The 17,084-nt window shown below is 51.6% G+C and overlaps 1 protein-coding gene across 1 annotated transcript; it reads left to right on the top strand.

The window, feature by feature from the left end:
- The first annotated feature begins 3,743 nt into the window (after positions 1 to 3,743).
- On the top strand, positions 3,744 to 15,381 carry ASXL1 (ASXL transcriptional regulator 1). The gene is made up of 11 exons (XM_026042193.1): positions 3,744 to 3,829; positions 6,296 to 6,404; positions 7,543 to 7,663; positions 7,739 to 7,836; positions 8,700 to 8,793; positions 9,107 to 9,259; positions 9,699 to 9,862; positions 9,970 to 10,066; positions 10,503 to 10,608; positions 11,081 to 11,696; positions 12,369 to 15,381. Exons 1-11 carry the CDS (start codon positions 3,774 to 3,776, stop codon positions 15,186 to 15,188), a joined length of 4,434 nt encoding a protein of 1,477 aa, XP_025897978.1. The 5' UTR covers positions 3,744 to 3,773; the 3' UTR covers positions 15,189 to 15,381.
- The last annotated feature ends 1,703 nt before the right edge of the window (positions 15,382 to 17,084 follow it).

Genomic DNA, 17,084 nt, shown 5'->3' with positions numbered 1-17,084 from the left:
GCCCTGGCCCGGTGCCCTTCCCAGCTCGATTCCAAGCTTGGTTCTGAGCTCGGTTCCCAGCTCGGCGGTGTCTCTTTGCCTCCCTTGGGGTGGCTCGCACCCCGGGCAGGAGGAGCGGGCGCCTCCCGGGAGGCCGGCGTGGAGCCGGGCGCTGCTGCCCCGCGCTGGGTCTCGGGCCGGGGCTGCCGCGAGCGCCGGCGCCGCCCGACGGGGACGTCGTGGGGGACACGCGTTGTGCCGCACGTGGTGGCCGCGCTGCTCGCGCCTTGGTGCGCGGTGGCACCAGGGCGGCATCCTCGTGGTCAGAAGCCGTTCTGCTTGCTTGCAGGAGACCTCCCGGCATGCGCGAACTTACTTCTTTTTCCCTCTGGAATCTCACTACTGGGACGGAGGTTTAGGAGCTGCCATCAGCTTGGTTGTGTTTCCAGTGTCTGCAGGGACGTTGGAGGTGTTTGACCACCGCAGCGGCAGAACACTCATTTCTCTTATTTTAAAGAGTCCAAATCATCTCTCAGTCACAAACCCCTCTTATGAGTCAGGAATACAGGAGCTAATCCAAGTGGAGCATCTTTCCAAGAGTAAGCATGGCCTGCCCAGCAAGTCACTGGGTTCGTTGGAGCTCGGGTGAGCGCCGCGGTTTCACCCACCGGCTGCTCCAGTCTCCCTTTGGTGCCGGCTGCAGGAAGTTCACYCCATTGGACCTCCCTCCCTTTGGGATACATGGAAATAGGTCTGTGGAGTCGGGGATGACCCTGCTGCCTCTCTGCCGCTGCACATGGGTCCCTGGGGCTTCCTCTTGTTGCCTCCCTGAGGATGCCCGGGTGCTGGTCTGAGAGGCTATGGGTGTATTTGCAGTGTAGGACATGGATARCCATCGAAACAGCTCTGTAGGCCTTGGGGGTGTTTGGTTTGCGTGCTCTTTGGTGGTGGTTTCTTTTGCTTTCACTTGCTGGGGTGGGTGTTGGACACGCAAAGGGAGCAGGGTGGCTGAGCCCGGCCGGACGCGTGTCTGGTGCTGAGGGTGTTCTGGGGTGCGGGCCTGATGCTCCTTGTGAACGGGGTTTTTCTGGATATCACAGAATTTTGTTCGTGCTTGCCGGAGCTATGCCGAGCAGGCTTCCTCTCCCCACCTTCCATCAGCGCTTGGGGGGAAACCATCGTTTGCACTGCTGCGATTTAGCCTGAGAAGCTGCAGAGAGGCATCGAGTGGCCCCCGTGGTGCTTGAGCACGAGACCGCTCACATCTGAGGCCCTGGTGCCCCCACGGGCCAGGGGCTGCCCCGCGGAGTCTGGGGGCTTCGCAGCTGCCGCCGGGGCTGGGGGATGTYGCTCAGGGTCCTCTCGTTTGGACGTGCTGGGCTCCATGGCTGTAAGTCGGTGTTTATAGGCTGCCAAAATGCGATGCGGGGTGGCAGCTCCCCGGGAGCCGCCTCGTGACACAGCTCCCCAGCCTCGTTCAGAGCTGGGAGACGGATCCTTCCGCAAACCCGGCTCCTCCGGCCAGGTGCGCGAGGTGTCTGAGCCTCAACTGCAGCTTTGGGCAACTGATGAACCAGAAATAGAACCATCTCGCACCAGATTATCCACTTAGGAGCCCTACGGCCGCGTGGCTGCGCTTCCAGCTCGCAGGGCGGGCTGTAAACCCACTAAAAATAGATCTCTATTTAACGCTCGGCTTGCACGTGCTGCCTGTCAAAATGCTTTTAATTTTCCTTTCTGGCGCGCGCTATTATATTTTGTATTCCTTTAGGTGTTTCCAAGAATTGCAGGCAAAAATGCTTTTGGGTGTTGCTGCTCTCGCAGAGCTAACGTGCACAAGCCATAAAAGCTTCAAGGACTCGTTGAACGCACAGGGCCCTAGGACTCCTCAACAAGTGCTGTCAGGGCCAGACATCTCTGCTGCCAGCAAATTAATTGGGGGAGTGATGCAAACTTTGGTAACTATGGATGTAGGAACCCTTGACTACCAGTACTATAAATAATCAAGGGGGAAAATATCTTTTTGAGGGAAGGAATGAGCTGGTGGTGTTGAAGTCATAGCTCCTGTCGGAGGGTTAGCGTGGCGCTGGGAGCTGCAGAATGGAAAGGGATGGGGATAATTGTTGGGAATGGGGCTTTTTGGAGGGTAAAGATGTAGGTTCCTCTCTGCTGCTTCCTAGAGCATCCAGGAGGCTCCGCGTGGCTGTGGTTGGAATTTGTTCCCCTGTGCATGGATTCTGTGCAAGCGCTCGTTGGTGCTGAGGTTTGGGCTGTGTGCCCCGCTTTGCTCGCTGCTGTGTCTGGCGCTTAGAGAGGTTTTATAAGCTGGGGAGAATTTCCTTGTTTTTCCAAAATGGGCCTGCCGCATCTCGTGGGTCTTGCATTTGATTCCCAAGTGACGTCTTCCCCATCAGATGTTTATTCCGTCTGAGTGATGCAGGATGACAGTTTGGTGGAAGGGATAGAAAAAATGTCACCTATGGAGTTCTTTGATTAGCGGAGGAAAAGAATGTGATGGGGCTGCCCTGGCTCGGAATGAAAATTGTTTACTCTGTTTCAACACGGTTCATCACTTTGATCTTTTCTCCCAGCTCCCCATGTTTTCATTGTGTTTTATCTCAGGTTACAGAGTTCTCACGTTTCTGTCCCCTGCCAGGCTAGTGCTAGGGATCCTTATGATCTTCAGGAATCTGGAGAAAAATAGATTTAGGGGGGATGCGATTTATGAAATTATTTTTACACCAAAATGCTGTCGGGCTGGGGCACTGGGTTGGGTAGTTATGTGCTTGGGGAGGCGGGGAGGAGCGTGAAGATGGGAAGGGGCCCCTGGGCCCACCGCGGCCCTGCGGGGACCCGCTCTGGGTGCTGCTCGGGGTGCTGCTCGGGGTTGGGATGGGGCATCGCTGCGGCCGCCAGCGCTGGCGGGTTCAGCCCCTGCCCGCGGCTCCGGGCCGAGCGGCCCTCGCCGCTTCCCCGGCGGGTTTCTGCTCCCAAAAGGTTAGAAGCAGAAAACTTTACAGGTTAGTGGGGGAAAAAAAAAAAGAGCTGCCTTATCTTTTGCATATATAAGTGCTGATTTTGTTCTTCATTTATTGTGTGGAAGGATGAGTTGCTACTAAATTCTTACCTTTTTGATGTCTCGTGTTACTCATTTTCTTCCTAAAGCAGATAGTCCAAATCTGTAGTCAGTGTCGCTACCCATAACTTCTCCAAATGCTCTGCTGTTGTTGTTGTTCCTTTCTGAATTCCGCTCTGCTCTGCCAAGAATCCGGAATTTACACCTGGTGGCCGTCGGGAGGTGGCACGAGGAGGAAAAAGGGGCTGCGTTTCAAGGCGGCTGCGCTCTTGGGCCGTGTTGTTCCACAGCAGTGGTTTGGTCACCAGCAAGGTGCTGTGTGGGGAGGTGGGGAGGTGCAGGGGCCGCGAGGGCTGCGGCTCCCTTGGGAATGTTGCGGGGGTGCCAGCTCGTGCACCCTCAGCTCTGCTAGAGCTTCCACTGACTTCATGTTATAGGGTCGGGCCAAATTCTGCTGCTTTTCTCTTCACGTTTGTATTTTTGTTAATCAGATAAGAAGGTAAACCCTGGGTAACACTGTAACCTAAGCTTGAGGTAGTCTGATTTTATTTTATTTTATTTTATTATCGTGCCCTTTGTAGGTAAATAACTTTAAGAGGTGTATTACTGGATTTGAACCCCAGCTTTTGGAGTGATTCTGTGAATGCAGAAACAAATTCTGCGCTGACATCTGGTGTTTCTGTCCCTTCAGGTGCTGGAAAACTACTCTGATGCTCCCATGACCCCAAAACAGATTCTGCAGGTCATAGAGGCTGAGGGCCTGAAGGAAATGAGGTTAGTATTGATCATYGTGTGTGAAAGGGAGCGTGCAGGGCGCGTGGGGGAGGCTGCCTGGAGAGGCTCGGGCTGCTTCGTGCYGTTCTGCCGCTCGTCTCCAACCCACTTCTCTTCCTTTTTTTTTTTTAATTTTTCACTCTCCTTTCCAGCAAAGTGATTTGGAATGACAATACATGCTGCCTGATTATCCTTGACAATAACTGGAATCTTTTATTGCATTTTTTTAATTGTATGCAGAATGCCCTTTATCCATTTACTGTGAAATAAATGCCTCRCAGACCTGGCTCGTGCATTGCATTACACCCCTTTTGTGCTTCTCTTGCGAGTAGCTCCCCGTAGCTTCCACTAATGTGGTTCCAGTTGGGTAACGGTTTCCGTTGCATCCCCACCGAACACTTCATTTCTAGAGCAGGTGTTGCCTCTCGGGAGAGCAAGGAAAGCACCTTTAATTTGTGTTGGTATTAGTGTGCCTGCTTCTGCTTACATCCTAGAGCACTGTGGTAGTGGGGCTAACGCTGTTGTGGCCTGTGCAGAGGAAATGTTTTTCGCCTGGAAAAGGACCTGCCGGGGAAGCCGGGACGCTGCAGAAGGGAGGGCTGTTTTTCATGGTTACGTTCTGTGAATTTCCATCTGTTTCTGTGACAGGGTGGAAGAGAAACAGAAAGTGTCTTGCAGATCAGGCACGTGGGTGACTGTGATGGGATAAATGTCTCAGGGCTGTGTGCTTAAAAAGAATAAGAGTTTGACCACCAGTGCAGAACAGGGCATGTCTGGCTCTTGCACGCTGTATGCTGGAGCGTGTGCCCGCTCGTGTTTGCTCCCTCACCTGGATTTATGAACACTACATAGCTGCAGGTGGTGATCTTGATTTCTTCTGGAGCTGCACTCAGGTGTTCACTTGTCTGTGCTTGGTGTTGGTCCCTGAGGTCAGGAGCAGCTGCGGCCCCGCGGCTGGAGCGTCGCTGTCCGAGCTGGTGGAAAAGCCACTTGATGCTCGGGATTTTTACCCAGTGGAATTSTAGCAGGATGACTCTGGGCAGTAGTTTCACAGCTTCGAGCTGGATTCAGAAACCTTCGTGCACCTTGTGCTTTTAATCACTATTCGGCATCTTTCTTTTCTCAGTCCTATCCCATCATAAGTCCTTTGATGTTAGCAGATAACTGAAGGTCTGCATGAAYAGGCTGCTTTCACTGTAAAGGTCCTAGCGGGTCTCTTTTCATGTGTTCAATTTTCTTGGTGCTTTCCCGGCTTGATGAGAGGTTTGTCCCAATAGATGACTGAAAACCTGACTTTGCAGCATGTGTAAACGTAAATCCCATAAGGCTAAATTGTTTATGTAGAGGTGCGTGTTCTTCCTCTGCATTATCTGCTTTTACGTTCCCTGTTACTAATTTCTCACTGTAAGAAAAGTTTGCTTTCTTCAGGTTTGTAGCTGTCCATTGAATGCAGGCCGTGACCCTATCTAGTTAAATACGTGGCAGACTTTGTTGGTGCTTGTATGGAAGGTCTTCCCGAAGCCCCGTTTCCTGAAGGAAATAACTTGGCAACGGAAGAGATGGTTTCCCTTTGAACTGATACCGAGCCGGGGTTGTCCTGCTTCGGGGGTGCTGGTCCCCGGGGAAGGGACAGGTCATCTGCAACCTCATAACTGGCTTCTAGCTCCTGTGAGCATTTGGACTGTTTGCTCATTCCTGTCATTTCGGAAGGTGTTCTTTTTCACTGTGGAAAAGATGCAGCTAATATTTTGTCTGCGGTCGGTGTTTGTGAAGCAATGTGCCAAAAGCAACTGCATCCAGGGTGGAAACAAGTTCTAAGTCCAATTCTCAATCTGAGAACTGCTTCTCGTAGAAATGCTTTGTCTCAAACTGGTTTTCAGTTTCACTTTTAGTAACGAGATTGATACTGCTTTAATGTCTTTTCCAAGTAGCTAGATGTGTGTATGTATGACTTACTGGAAAACCTGAGATTACGTGGCACGTTTATCGGTGTGAGCGCAGGGTGCTGCCTTCATCACGAGTGGCAAAACCAGCGGGCTGCCTGGGACGTGCTGAATTAGCATCAGGACTTTTATATCGGAATCAGTAGTGCCGCTTTGCTCGTGCCACACCAAGGAAGAGAAGTTCTAGAAACATGCAAGTGTGCAGTTTTTTGCTTTCTCTGCACCTTTATACTGCTACTGCTTTATATTTTTCAGTAAAAATGAATYGCACTCCAAAAAATCCCAACAATGAAAGGGAGGAAAGACATACCAAAGGTCAGAGACATCTAAGAATGACCGAGAGTAACTTCTGAAGTTAGCATAACATTTCCTGTTTTCTGCAGACTGCGACGTGCTGCGGCTAAGGTGTACGRGTCAAAAAGGAAAGCAGTTCTGCTCCGACTTAAGTACCTGGCCCTTATTTATTTTCTAATATATTATATGAAATCATGACCTGCCCCCCTCTTCTGCGTCTCTGTTGCAGTGGCACTTCTCCCCTGGCCTGCCTCAATGCCATGCTTCACTCCAACTCCCGGGGAGGCGATGGACTCTTCTACAAGCTGCCTGGACGCATCAGCCTTTTCACACTCAAGGTACATTTTGAGTTCCTGCCCTCAATTGAGGGGTAAGGTGCGAGTTCTGCTTTTATGCCTAGCTGAGTGTTAAACTGTCGCTGAACATCATATGAGCTGAACGTGCTGTGTGTGAGATCATCACGTGAAAGAGTGTCTGGAATTCACTGTTTCGTTTTAGTGTGCACCTTTCAGCTGTACACAATAAATTCCTTTTCAGGGAAAAAAACCTATTTCTTAAATCACAGAAGCAAGATGAGCCTCCTTATTTCAGTACTTGTGCAGTTGAGGTGGCCGTTTAACAGAATTGTCCTGTTTGCTCCCTTTCCACCAGCTACAAGGCAACACAGTCAACCAGTAAATTACACTGGTTTGAAAGCATGTAGCTATAAATAAAGTCTTGTTGGGAAACTATATATTCATTTTTCTGGTTATTTGGTCTGTGTTTCACTACGTTCTGCCTAGAGTTGACATCATCCTTTTCCACAGATCTTGAGGGCTGCTTTAAATATTTTTCATTCCAGTTTACTGTCCCAGTAATCTTAAATGTTGCAAGTGTTTCTGGACTCAGATTTTTCTTTTGTATTGTTCTGTACTGCTGGATTCTTTGACATTTGTCTGTTAAGCTGATACTTATCTTGCTTATTTCACTTGCGCCCTTTTCCTGCTGTCAGGAAATTCAAGGGGAATTGAAATGAATTTGATTGTACAAATAGTAAATAAATTTCTCAAGCATGGTAGCTTGGTATCAAACTGCTCTGATGCCACCTATTCTTTAGCAGGAAGAATTAGACATTTCTTTTTATTAGGAAACTTGTGGAACTTTTCTGTGAAAAATAAGCAAGCAATTACTGACCTTGCTTGTTATGAATGTATTTGAGTTACTCATCTAGGAAACGTCTGTAAAGTGTGCTAATAGTTTTGTTATTTGTGTCTGGAAAGTCAATGTAGGTTAACTTAGAACAGAAGTTGTCAGCTTCCTTTACTAGGAGCTCAAGCATCCTTAAAATATCTTTCTGTATCAAATAGATGAAAATAGGGAAGATGAGAAGAGTTGCYCTAGAACCGTGCCCACCGAGCTGTGTGTTCCCGTTGGTTTAACTCGTAGAGACTGGGAGGGAGGAGTTGTGGTCATTTGCCTTGTGCTTGGCCCGTTTAGAAGGATGCCCTGCAGTGGTCTCGGAACACGTCCGTGCCCGACGGGGAGGAGCTGGAGGACACGGCGGATGCAGAAAGCTGTGAGTCCAATGAAGCCAGCACTGTGAGTGGCGATAACGATGGTAAGTGTCTGGCAACACTCACCTGGAAGTGTGTGCRTCAGCTTCGGGCTCTGAGGGAGTGCGCTCCTCTTCCAGTGTCCCTCGATGAAACCTCCTCTAATGCCTCCTGTTCCACCGAATCTCAAAACAAGGGACACTCCACTGCCAGGGAGAGCTACAGAACAGCCACACAGGTAGGAAAAATGGGAATGCTGGGAAAGCATAGATCTATGGAGCTGCATGGGATGCACCCAGGAGTGCTGGGGGGAACTGGCCAGGGTGGTTGCTCAGCCACTCTCCAGCATCCTCAAGAGGTCATGGAGAGCAGGGGAGGTGCCGGAGGACTGGAAGAAACCAAGGTCACTCCAGCCTTACAAAAGGGCAAGAGGAAGGAGCTGGGAAACTACAGGCTGGCCAGCCCCACCTCCATCCCTGGAAGGGTGATGGAGCAGCTCATCTGGGGGACCATCTCTAGGCCTGTGAAGGAAAAGAAGTGATCRGCATGGATTCACCAAGGGGAAGTTGTGTTTGATGAACCTGATAGCTTTCTACAATGGGATGACTGGGTGACTGGACCATGGGAGAGCAGTAGATATTGTCTGTCTTGGCTTTAGGAGGACTTTCAACACCATCTCCTATAACATCCTCCTGGATGTGCCCCCTCCAGTGCCCTGTGCTCTGGGTGTCCCTGCTGGAGCAGGGGKTTGGACTAGATGATCTCTAGCGGTCCCTTCCAACCTCAGCTATTCTGTGGYTCTGTGTGATTCTGTGAAACATGAAACCTGTCAAGAAGAAGTCTAGTTACTGTGCAATAGTTGGATGCGAGCGGGGTTAGATGTGTACAAGTGCCTCGGGCTGTGGGGTTATTTCTTATAGTGCAGAGAGTGAGGATCGTATTCCAGGGAGGAGATTTTGAAATCTGTGCTATCAGGAAGTGTTAATGACTGACACCTGAAGATTCAAGTAGGAACAAAGCAGATCAGTAACTGGGAGAAGATTATCTTGGCCTTCTGTAGTGTCTTTGACTGATGTTATTTGTTTTCTTTTCGGACCACAGACAGCCAAACAAAAGAAGAAGACTGGTGTCATGCTGCCACGTGTTGTCTTAACGCCGCTGAAAGTAAATGGGGCACACATGGAGTCTGCATCCGGTGAGCAAGCCTTTCRTTTGGTGTTTTAGTGTGTGTGTGTGTTGGTTTTACTGAGTGCATTTTCTGATCCGTAGTTCCTATTTATCTGTATAAGCTTGCAYGAAAAATTCCTCAACACCTGATGAGAATGCACGTGGCTACAGAATTGTGCTGTTGGTTAAGGGCTAGTTTATCCTGATCAAAATTATCAATAACTGGCCAATACCCACTAGCAATAGATCCGCTATTAGTGCATAGCTGTTGTATGCTGAAGTTGCTCCCCAAGTTGGGTCTCTGCTGTTCTTGACTTTTTGTGGAATTGTTTTGCTCTTAGGCTTCACAGGAAGGCACGTGGATGGGGAGAGCAGCAGCACATCCAGCAGTAGCAGCAGTTCTTTGGCCTTGTGCAAAGCCACCATGCGCAGCAGAACAGAAATAAAAAGGGATCCTCCRCAGCTGTTGAGGGGTATCCGAAAGCCCACAGCTGGTAGGTGCTTTTGGTTAATGTCGGGCAAATAACTGGCTGTAAAAATGGATAGTGTTGACATCTGAGGAAAAAGCATCAGGCTTTTCKTCCTTCCGAAGGCAGATGGCAATCTTAGAGCTCTTATGCCAGACCTTCCTCTCCGAGGAAGAGACTAATCTGGCCTAATCTGAAGAGCAGTGCCAGACTCTGTCACTGTATGTGCATATGACAGAGCTGTGACCAACTCCCATCATTTGGTTACTCTAACCATCAGAATTCTAGAGGTTGCTGTRTTATTAAAGAGTCTGAGAGAGCCTTTCTTCATGCTTGATTACTACAATCTGTTCTCATACATCTTGCTCCTTTTGCTGCAATATTTGGTGACATGGGTTTTATGCCCATAACAGTGAATATTTTTATTAAAAAGTGTAAATTTTGTTTGCTGGCCTTTAAACTACAGGGCAAATGAAGCGAAACAGGGGTGAGGATATTGACTTTGAGACACCAGGCTCCATTCTTGTCAACACAAACCTGCGAGCTCTCATAAACTCCAGAACCTTTAATGCCCTCCCAGCACACTTCCAGCAGCAGCTCCTTTACCTGCTTCCAGAAGTTGACAGACAGGTATGATGTGCAGCACTCGCTGTTTTCCACTCGCTGTGTTACCTCTTGCTCACAGAGGCGCAGAAGCAGATGTGTTCTCTCTCTTACCCTTTTTCTTTCCCCTTTAGGTTGGGGCAGATGGGCTGATGCGGCTCAGTGGCAGTGCTCTAAATAATGAGTTCTTCACCCATGCTGCTCAAAGCTGGAGAGAGCGACTCGCTGACGGTGAGCAGACTTCATTTCCTGGGTAGCTGAAGAATTAATTTCTTGTTTTTATAGGCTTGGTTTTTTGTGTGTTTGTTTTCTCCTATATTTAATGAATGTGAACATAGTCCAGCTTTGCAGTATCTCTGGATATATTGCTGCTTTCTCACATTTTAAAATTAAAGATAAGTTTTTTCTTGGGCACCATGGCATCTTCAGAACAAACTTGCAGAGGTGTAAAGGAATACTGGACTTTTCTTCCTTTAAATGGTGGCCTCTTCCTAGTAAAATACCATATTCAAACTCACTTGAAGCTGCTGGGAGGCAGAGTGCTAACAGAAAATCTATCCTTTGCATGCCTAACTATTACACAATGTTTCTTTATTATTTTTTTTAAATCACATCTGCAAAATTGGCTTTGTTTAGAACAAGACTTTAGTCTCTGACTTCCTTGTAGGCGAATTCACCCATGAGATGCAAGTTCGAATTAGACAGGAAATGGAAAAAGAAAAGAGAGTGGAGCAATGGAAAGAGAAGTTCTTTGAGGACTACTATGGCCAAAAGTAAGTAATTTCACCTCGTCGTTCCTGTTTTACTCAAGGTGGGTTTTGGAGTATCCCAACGTTCTGATAGCTAGAAGAAGCAGCATCAATCCTAGGAAAAAACATCAGTTGTGGAGTGTTCGTGATCAGGCTGTTGCTGCAGGAAGGTCCTTAGACGAAATTGGCTGATTTAGAGTAGGATTTTATAACTCCTCTATTTTTTTTGTTTTGTTTTTGAGACAAGTTAATATTAACTTTCCATAACAAATTTTTACACTTTCTCAATTTTCTCATTCCTTGTGACAATAGTGCAGGATAGCAAATATATAGGTTATTTCTTTGCAGACTGATGTAATGAGGTTTTGATGAGCGTCTGCTTTGTAAGCTGTGTGCCGCTGTATATAGCAGTGACAGTAGAACTATAAATAATAGATTATGTGCCTCTATTAGAGTGAACTTCATCTTTTAACTAGTTCTTGTGTTTGTCCCGTAGAATGGGCTTGACCCGGGAAGAATCCCAGGAGCAGAACCTGGTGAAAGAAGATGCTGAGAACAGGACAAGGTTGTCTGCTAAGGGAGAAGCGAGACTGCAGCGTGGTCCTTCCACCCGGCAGCGAGATGGGCGCTTCAAGAAACGGTCCAGGGCAGACCTGCGGTGCAGAGCCAGGAGGAGCCTCTATAAAACGCGTGAGCCAGAGCAAGCAGAGGATGACAAAGCCACAGTTTCTGTGCTACCAGACTCTGCACCTCATAAAGAGTCAAAGCCGGAGATAGATCTAAAGAAAGACGATCTAACAAGTGCTTCTGCTACAGTGCTGAAGCCAGAGAGTTCGGAATTGCCTCTCTCTCCAGAGACTTCCAAATTGCACAATAAATCGGAAGATGTGTCGTTGGCAGCTGCAAACAGAATTCCCAGTTTGCCCCAGGAGAACTCGGCTCGGGAGTCAAAGGAGCAGAAGAGGAAATGCTTTGAGGAGGCTGCCTCCGCATCCTTCCCCGAGAAGAAGCCGCGGCTTGAAGATCGTCAGTCCTTTCGTAACACAATTGAAAGTGTTCACCCAGAAAAGCCACAGCCTACTAAAGAGGAGCCAAAAGTCCCACCCATCCGGGTAGGAGAGAAAATTATACTTGTTCATTATTATATTGTTCATTATTTTAATTCTATCATCCTCAGCAGCATCAAAGCAATATTAGAATGTCAGGGATCATCATCTTTGTGTAAGTGAAAGAGTTTCACTGATAGAGCTGGCTAGGTTACTCTAATTACTGCTGTTTGCTGTCTTATTTAGACACGCAAAGAAAGGAATGGAAAAATCTTTCCAAGGTCTTTGCACAAAAGAGTGGGGTAACCTTGACTTGCTCTGTTAGTTTGCATTTCTGTGGAGACGGAAATCACTTTTGGAACTAGCTGACACTTTTCAAGGAAGACTTTCAAATCACGTACTTGAACCTGCCCAGCTTCCCTTTGCTGGGGTAGAACCTGAGTGCTCTCCCTTTTCGAGGGTAATCCTCTCTATTTAGGAGACCGTTTTGGTTACTGAAGATCTGAATACAAATTACCCGTTTCATATTTGCCTGCTGGCTCTGGTAAAACAGTGTTGAGTGGGTTCTGTGTGTGTGACAGAACACCTGAGCGGAGGTTATGGGGATCTTGCTACTTTTTCTACTAAAATTTGTCTTCTAGTAGGAATTTTAACCCTTTTGTCGAATTCTTGTGATAAGGATCAGAGCAAACAGATATGCTGGGGCAATGGACCTGAACCCTTTTCTCTTTCTTTCAGATTCAACTTTCACGTATTAAACCACCCTGGGTGGTTAAGGGTCAGCCAGCTTACCAGATATGCCCCCGGATCGTGCCCAGCACGGAGCCCAGCGGCCGCGGCAGGAGCGGCGCCAGGACCCTCGCAGACATTAAAGCCCGTGCTCTGCAGGCCCGAGCCCAGCGCGAGGCCGGCGGCCCCGGCGGCGGCAGAGGYGCCCGCGGGGGAGAGCCGAGCGGCCGAGCGGAGCAGCGGCGGCCCCGGAGAGCCCCCGGAAGGCGGGCGGCACATCTACAGCGAGCACAACTACTGCCGCCTGCCGCTGTGAGCGCGCAAGGCGCCGGCCCCGAGGCGGCCGAGGACGATGCCCTCGTCCCCTCGAGCCAGGGCCCCGGTCCTCGCCAGGGCGCGGGACACGGCAGCCCCGTGGGCGCTGCCTCGCGGGAAGCTCGGCCTGGCGCCCCTGCACCCGGAGGGCAGCTCTGCGCTGCCTTGACCGCCTCCTCCTCTGACCCCGCGGCTGCTGAAAGGCAGGAGGGAGCTCCCGAGCAGCCGCYCCGCGCCGTAAGGACCGAGCGGCCCCCTTGCCGTGTGCCCCGGGCCCGGCCGAGCGCGGCGCTGCGGTCCCCGCTGCCCCCAGGGAACGGCCTGGGGGGTTCTCGGGAGCAGGGCACTGCCCCCGTGCCCGCGGGAGCCGGCGGCACCGCGGCGGCGCTGCAAGGGGCCACTTCTCCCACAGCACAGCGGAGCTGTCCTGCTGATGCGAAGGAGAGGTCCTCCCGTTGTCCTGATCTTCTGCCGGAATCGTCAGCGGATGGTAAAGAGTGTCACGAGCCAAAAATGATCCCTAGCTTTAGATATAATAGCTCTGAAACGTTTGTGGAGAAGTGTGTCGCTGACGGCGATAACTCGAGAGCAGTGCCTGTTGGTGAGGAGGASGTGGCTCCTGCGCTGTGTGGCCTCGCACACCTGCAGCCAGAGCGGGAGAGCGGCACCAAACCAGATGATGAAGAACAGAACACAGAGGCGAGGCCCTTCTTACGTGATGATTTCACTGCTCCAAATAGGATCGATACTTGTGGAAAAGTCCCACAGCTGAGGGAGACRGGACACAGAACAGAGGCAGAACCTGCGTGTCTGCCCCCGAGGGAGACCGGGCAGTTYCTGGCAGATGGAGATGAGGAAGTACAGAGCACGCACAGCGAGACAACAGATACTGCCTCCGATTTTGAAGCTGACTTAGCTGATGAGAATGTAGAGACGGGTTTATGTTACAGAAGCGCCAGTTCAAGGGAGGCAGCTGGGAAAGACTCCTCTTGTGAGAGCGATGCTAAGAGGTGTGATAGAATGAGACCCAAGTCGCGTGTGGAGACGGAGAGTCTTGGCTGCGTGGACCTGCCCTCCGCCTCGGCACCGGGCAGCTTGTCCTTGCCCCGGGCATGGGGACCGGTGCCACCAGTGCCACCGGGCTCCACTCGGCCCACGGCCTCTCTTGAGAGCAGCAACCCACTGGTGATGCAGTTACTGAAGGGGAATCTTCCCCTGGCAGGAGTTCTCCCAGTGTCTCATGCCAGCACGAAGCTGGGAGTGGCGGCGGCGCCTCTGGAGCGGCCGTCGGAGAGCCCCTCCGTGCAGGCCGAGAGAGGAGACGGAGGCTGTTTTGGCAACGAGTCTTCTCGAGATGGAGAAATGACAGGGGCCCTAAGCAGGAGCGAAGACCTGCGCTCTGCGAGACCCTTCCTAGATCCCCAGGGAACGCAGGGCGGGTCAGCAGGCACGGAGAATCCATCTGTTCCAGAAAAGCATTCCAAAGTTGGTTCAGCTTTAATCCGTCAGGATCAACGGGCAAACGTGGCAAGCGCCTCTCAGAAGCCTGAAGACGTGGACCTTCGGGAAAGAACCCTTTCCTGCAGCTTTGAAGAGCAAAAGGAGTTGTCCAAGGCCCCTCGGGGGCCGGAGCACAGCCCCTTGGCAAGTGTCGTCACCAGTAAAACCCCAGAGAAGGGAAATCCATCTGTAGGGCCCAGGTTTTTATCTCCAAATGCAACTTTTGGACCAAATCAGACAGGAGGGACCTCAGTCGGTAAAAGTTATGCTGGAGTTCAAGGCAAAAAGCTTTTTGGTTCTGGTTTTCCTTGCAACACCAGCGTTCGGCTACACCACACAAGGGCTTCGGATCAAGTTTCAGCCATGGGAACCTCGTCCCCCAGCAAGCAGATTCCTCTGAACAAGAGCTGTGCATCTGGAGAAGGAATGCCAGCTGCAAGGGAAGAATGGACTTCAAAGCAGCACACGAACACCCTGGGAGAAATAACGAATGAGAACGTGTTGGCGTGTGGCGGCCCGGCCAAGAATAACGTGGAGAAGCGGAAGGATGCGGCCCAGAACCCCGCGGAGCTCGGGGAGCATTTGCAGGGTGTTCCACTGCTTATGGACCTGCCCTTCTTCAAGTTTGCGAGGGAGCAAGGGAAAGGGCCCAGTCATCCCTTGGAGCCTTCTTCCATACCCTCCCAGCTCAATATCAAGCAAGCGTTTTATGGGAAGCTTTCGAAGCTGCAACTTAATTCCACCACCTTGAATTATTCATCCGGCGCTCCAGCTTTTCCCAGAAGCCTTGCTGGGAGCATGATGCAGCTGAGCCACAAAGCGAACTTTGCTGCGAGCCGCAATCCCTCCCTGTCCGTGCAGATGTTTGCAGACAGCAGCAGCGTCGAAGAAATAGCGTTCAAGTGTTCGTGCAGCCTTAAAGCCATGATCATGTGTAAAGGCTGCGGGGCGTTCTGCCACGATGACTGTATAGGGCCCTCCAAGCTTTGTGTATTGTGCCTTGTGGTGAGATAATAAATTATGGCCATGGGACAAATTGTATATTCAGTTGTGTGTATTTTGATAAGGACTGTTCCTAAACCCTGTACACAGAATACTCTGTTTATAGTAGATATGCTATTCCACTTTGTTTTGGTGAGGAAACTCGACTCGCTTCCCCCTGCAAGGCGCAGCGCGGAGCCGGCTGTGCCCGCGGAGCCGCCCTCCCGCTCGAGGCTGGCGTGGAGACGCCGCCGGCGCTGCGGCCCGCGCCGCATCCCGAGGGACCCCAACGGGGCGTCCCCCCGGCCGGGGCTGCGTCGGGCCCTGCCGTCTTCCACTCTGCCCTTGGGCCGCCTCCGTTCCCGGTTTGTGCAGTAAGTGACGAGGGAGCCGCTCCACCCGGTGCCACCCAGAGCAGGACACGGAGCAGGGCCCGGAGCAGAGCCCATCCCAGTGCYGCCCGGAGCAGGACCCAGCCCCGGTCGTGGCCGGGGCTCCTCGTCGCCGTCTCTGTGCCGGGGACCCCTGTACTGCAGCCGGCGCCGGGCACCGCAGCGTGACAGCATCTGGCCACTTGCAAGCGTCTGGCTCCTCATCTGTGTGATGACCATCTAACATTTAAACCTATGTTCTTTTTTAATTTTTTTTAAATCTTTTCATTCTGGGATGTATAAAGTGAATTATTTGACTCCTGTAAGTACCCTCTATGCATCTGTTTGATCATGTATTTATATGTTGTACACAGTACTGGCCAACTCTGTAAATGGATGTAATGTACATAGACCACGAAGGTTCCTTTTTTCTTTCCTTTCTCTCATCCCCCTTGGTTTTGGGGCTCTGCAGCAGTATTGCATTAAAGTGGTGTTAGTTGTTGAYCTGCATCCGTGCCCGGAGCCGCTGTGTGGGGCGTCGCGGCGGCGCCGGCCCTGCGCTCGCGGCCGCCCCTCGCTGGGCCCCCGGGGACGGGGGGGTCCCTGTGCGGCCGCCCGGAGCGGGGCCCGAACCCCCCGGGCCCCGCGCTGCTCCCCGGGGCCGCTCGCTGCAGCGGGGCCCGCCTGGCCCTGCTCGAGCTCTGCGCCGCCTCCCCTAACCCGGCGCCTTGGCGAACGCTGCATGTCCCCGCGTGGGCCGGGGGCTGCGGCCGCCCCGCGGGGCCCTGCAGGAGCCGGGACCCCCCAAGGAGGGGAGCGGAGCGGGGCCGGGGCCGGTCTGCAGAGCCCGGCGGGGCCGCCCCGCTCTCCCTTGTCGTATCAGAAATAAACACTGTACAACCTGCGCTTGTGGCTTCACTCCTCATTTTCTGGACTCCTCTTTTTAAGCCAGTGTTCTTTGGTTTTTCTCCCTTCTTTTAGCTGGCAGGAYGCTCCAGAGCTTTTCAGCTCGGATGATTTAAAGGGGCTCGTGTTGTTGCCTGGACTTGGTTAAATCCTTTTTTTTTTTGCGTTTCAGGTAACCGAAGGCAGCACGTCCGCTGCGCCGGCGCTGCTGGAGCCGGCTGCTGCGGCACGAGCCCCGTGCGGGGACGGTGACGGTGGCACCTGCCCTGCGGGGCGATGCCCTGCGGGCACCTGAGCGCAGGGCGCCCAGGGCACCAGCAACGCTAGCTCTGTCCGGGCTGGTTTATGGCCTTTTATGTTGCTGGCTCACTGAAGTCTGCATGAATGATGTGAAAATGTTTTCAGAAGAGCCTAACAACAGTCATTATGTTGGTTTTTAAAGCTGCCCATAAACCCGGATTGAAGTGTTCCCCTTCCCTCTTCTAGGCAGTAAACGGTTTGGAAATGACTCACAGGGAGGAGCGAGGATCTCGGCTCCTGGCGTGGAGCTGGCCAGGGCGGCCGGTGGCTCCCTGGGCAGGGATCCCTGGGGACCTTCCCTGTGTCCCGTGSGGTCCTTGCTGGCTGCAGCGCCCTGGTTGGTGGGGCCGGG

The sequence above is a fragment of the Nothoprocta perdicaria genome, unplaced genomic scaffold (genome assembly GCF_003342845.1).
Source record: "Nothoprocta perdicaria isolate Ctin4 unplaced genomic scaffold, notPer1 scaffold_3, whole genome shotgun sequence".
In the NCBI taxonomy this organism is placed as follows: Eukaryota; Metazoa; Chordata; class Aves; order Tinamiformes; family Tinamidae; genus Nothoprocta; species Nothoprocta perdicaria.
This window is presented reverse-complemented; position numbering and strand designations above follow the sequence as displayed.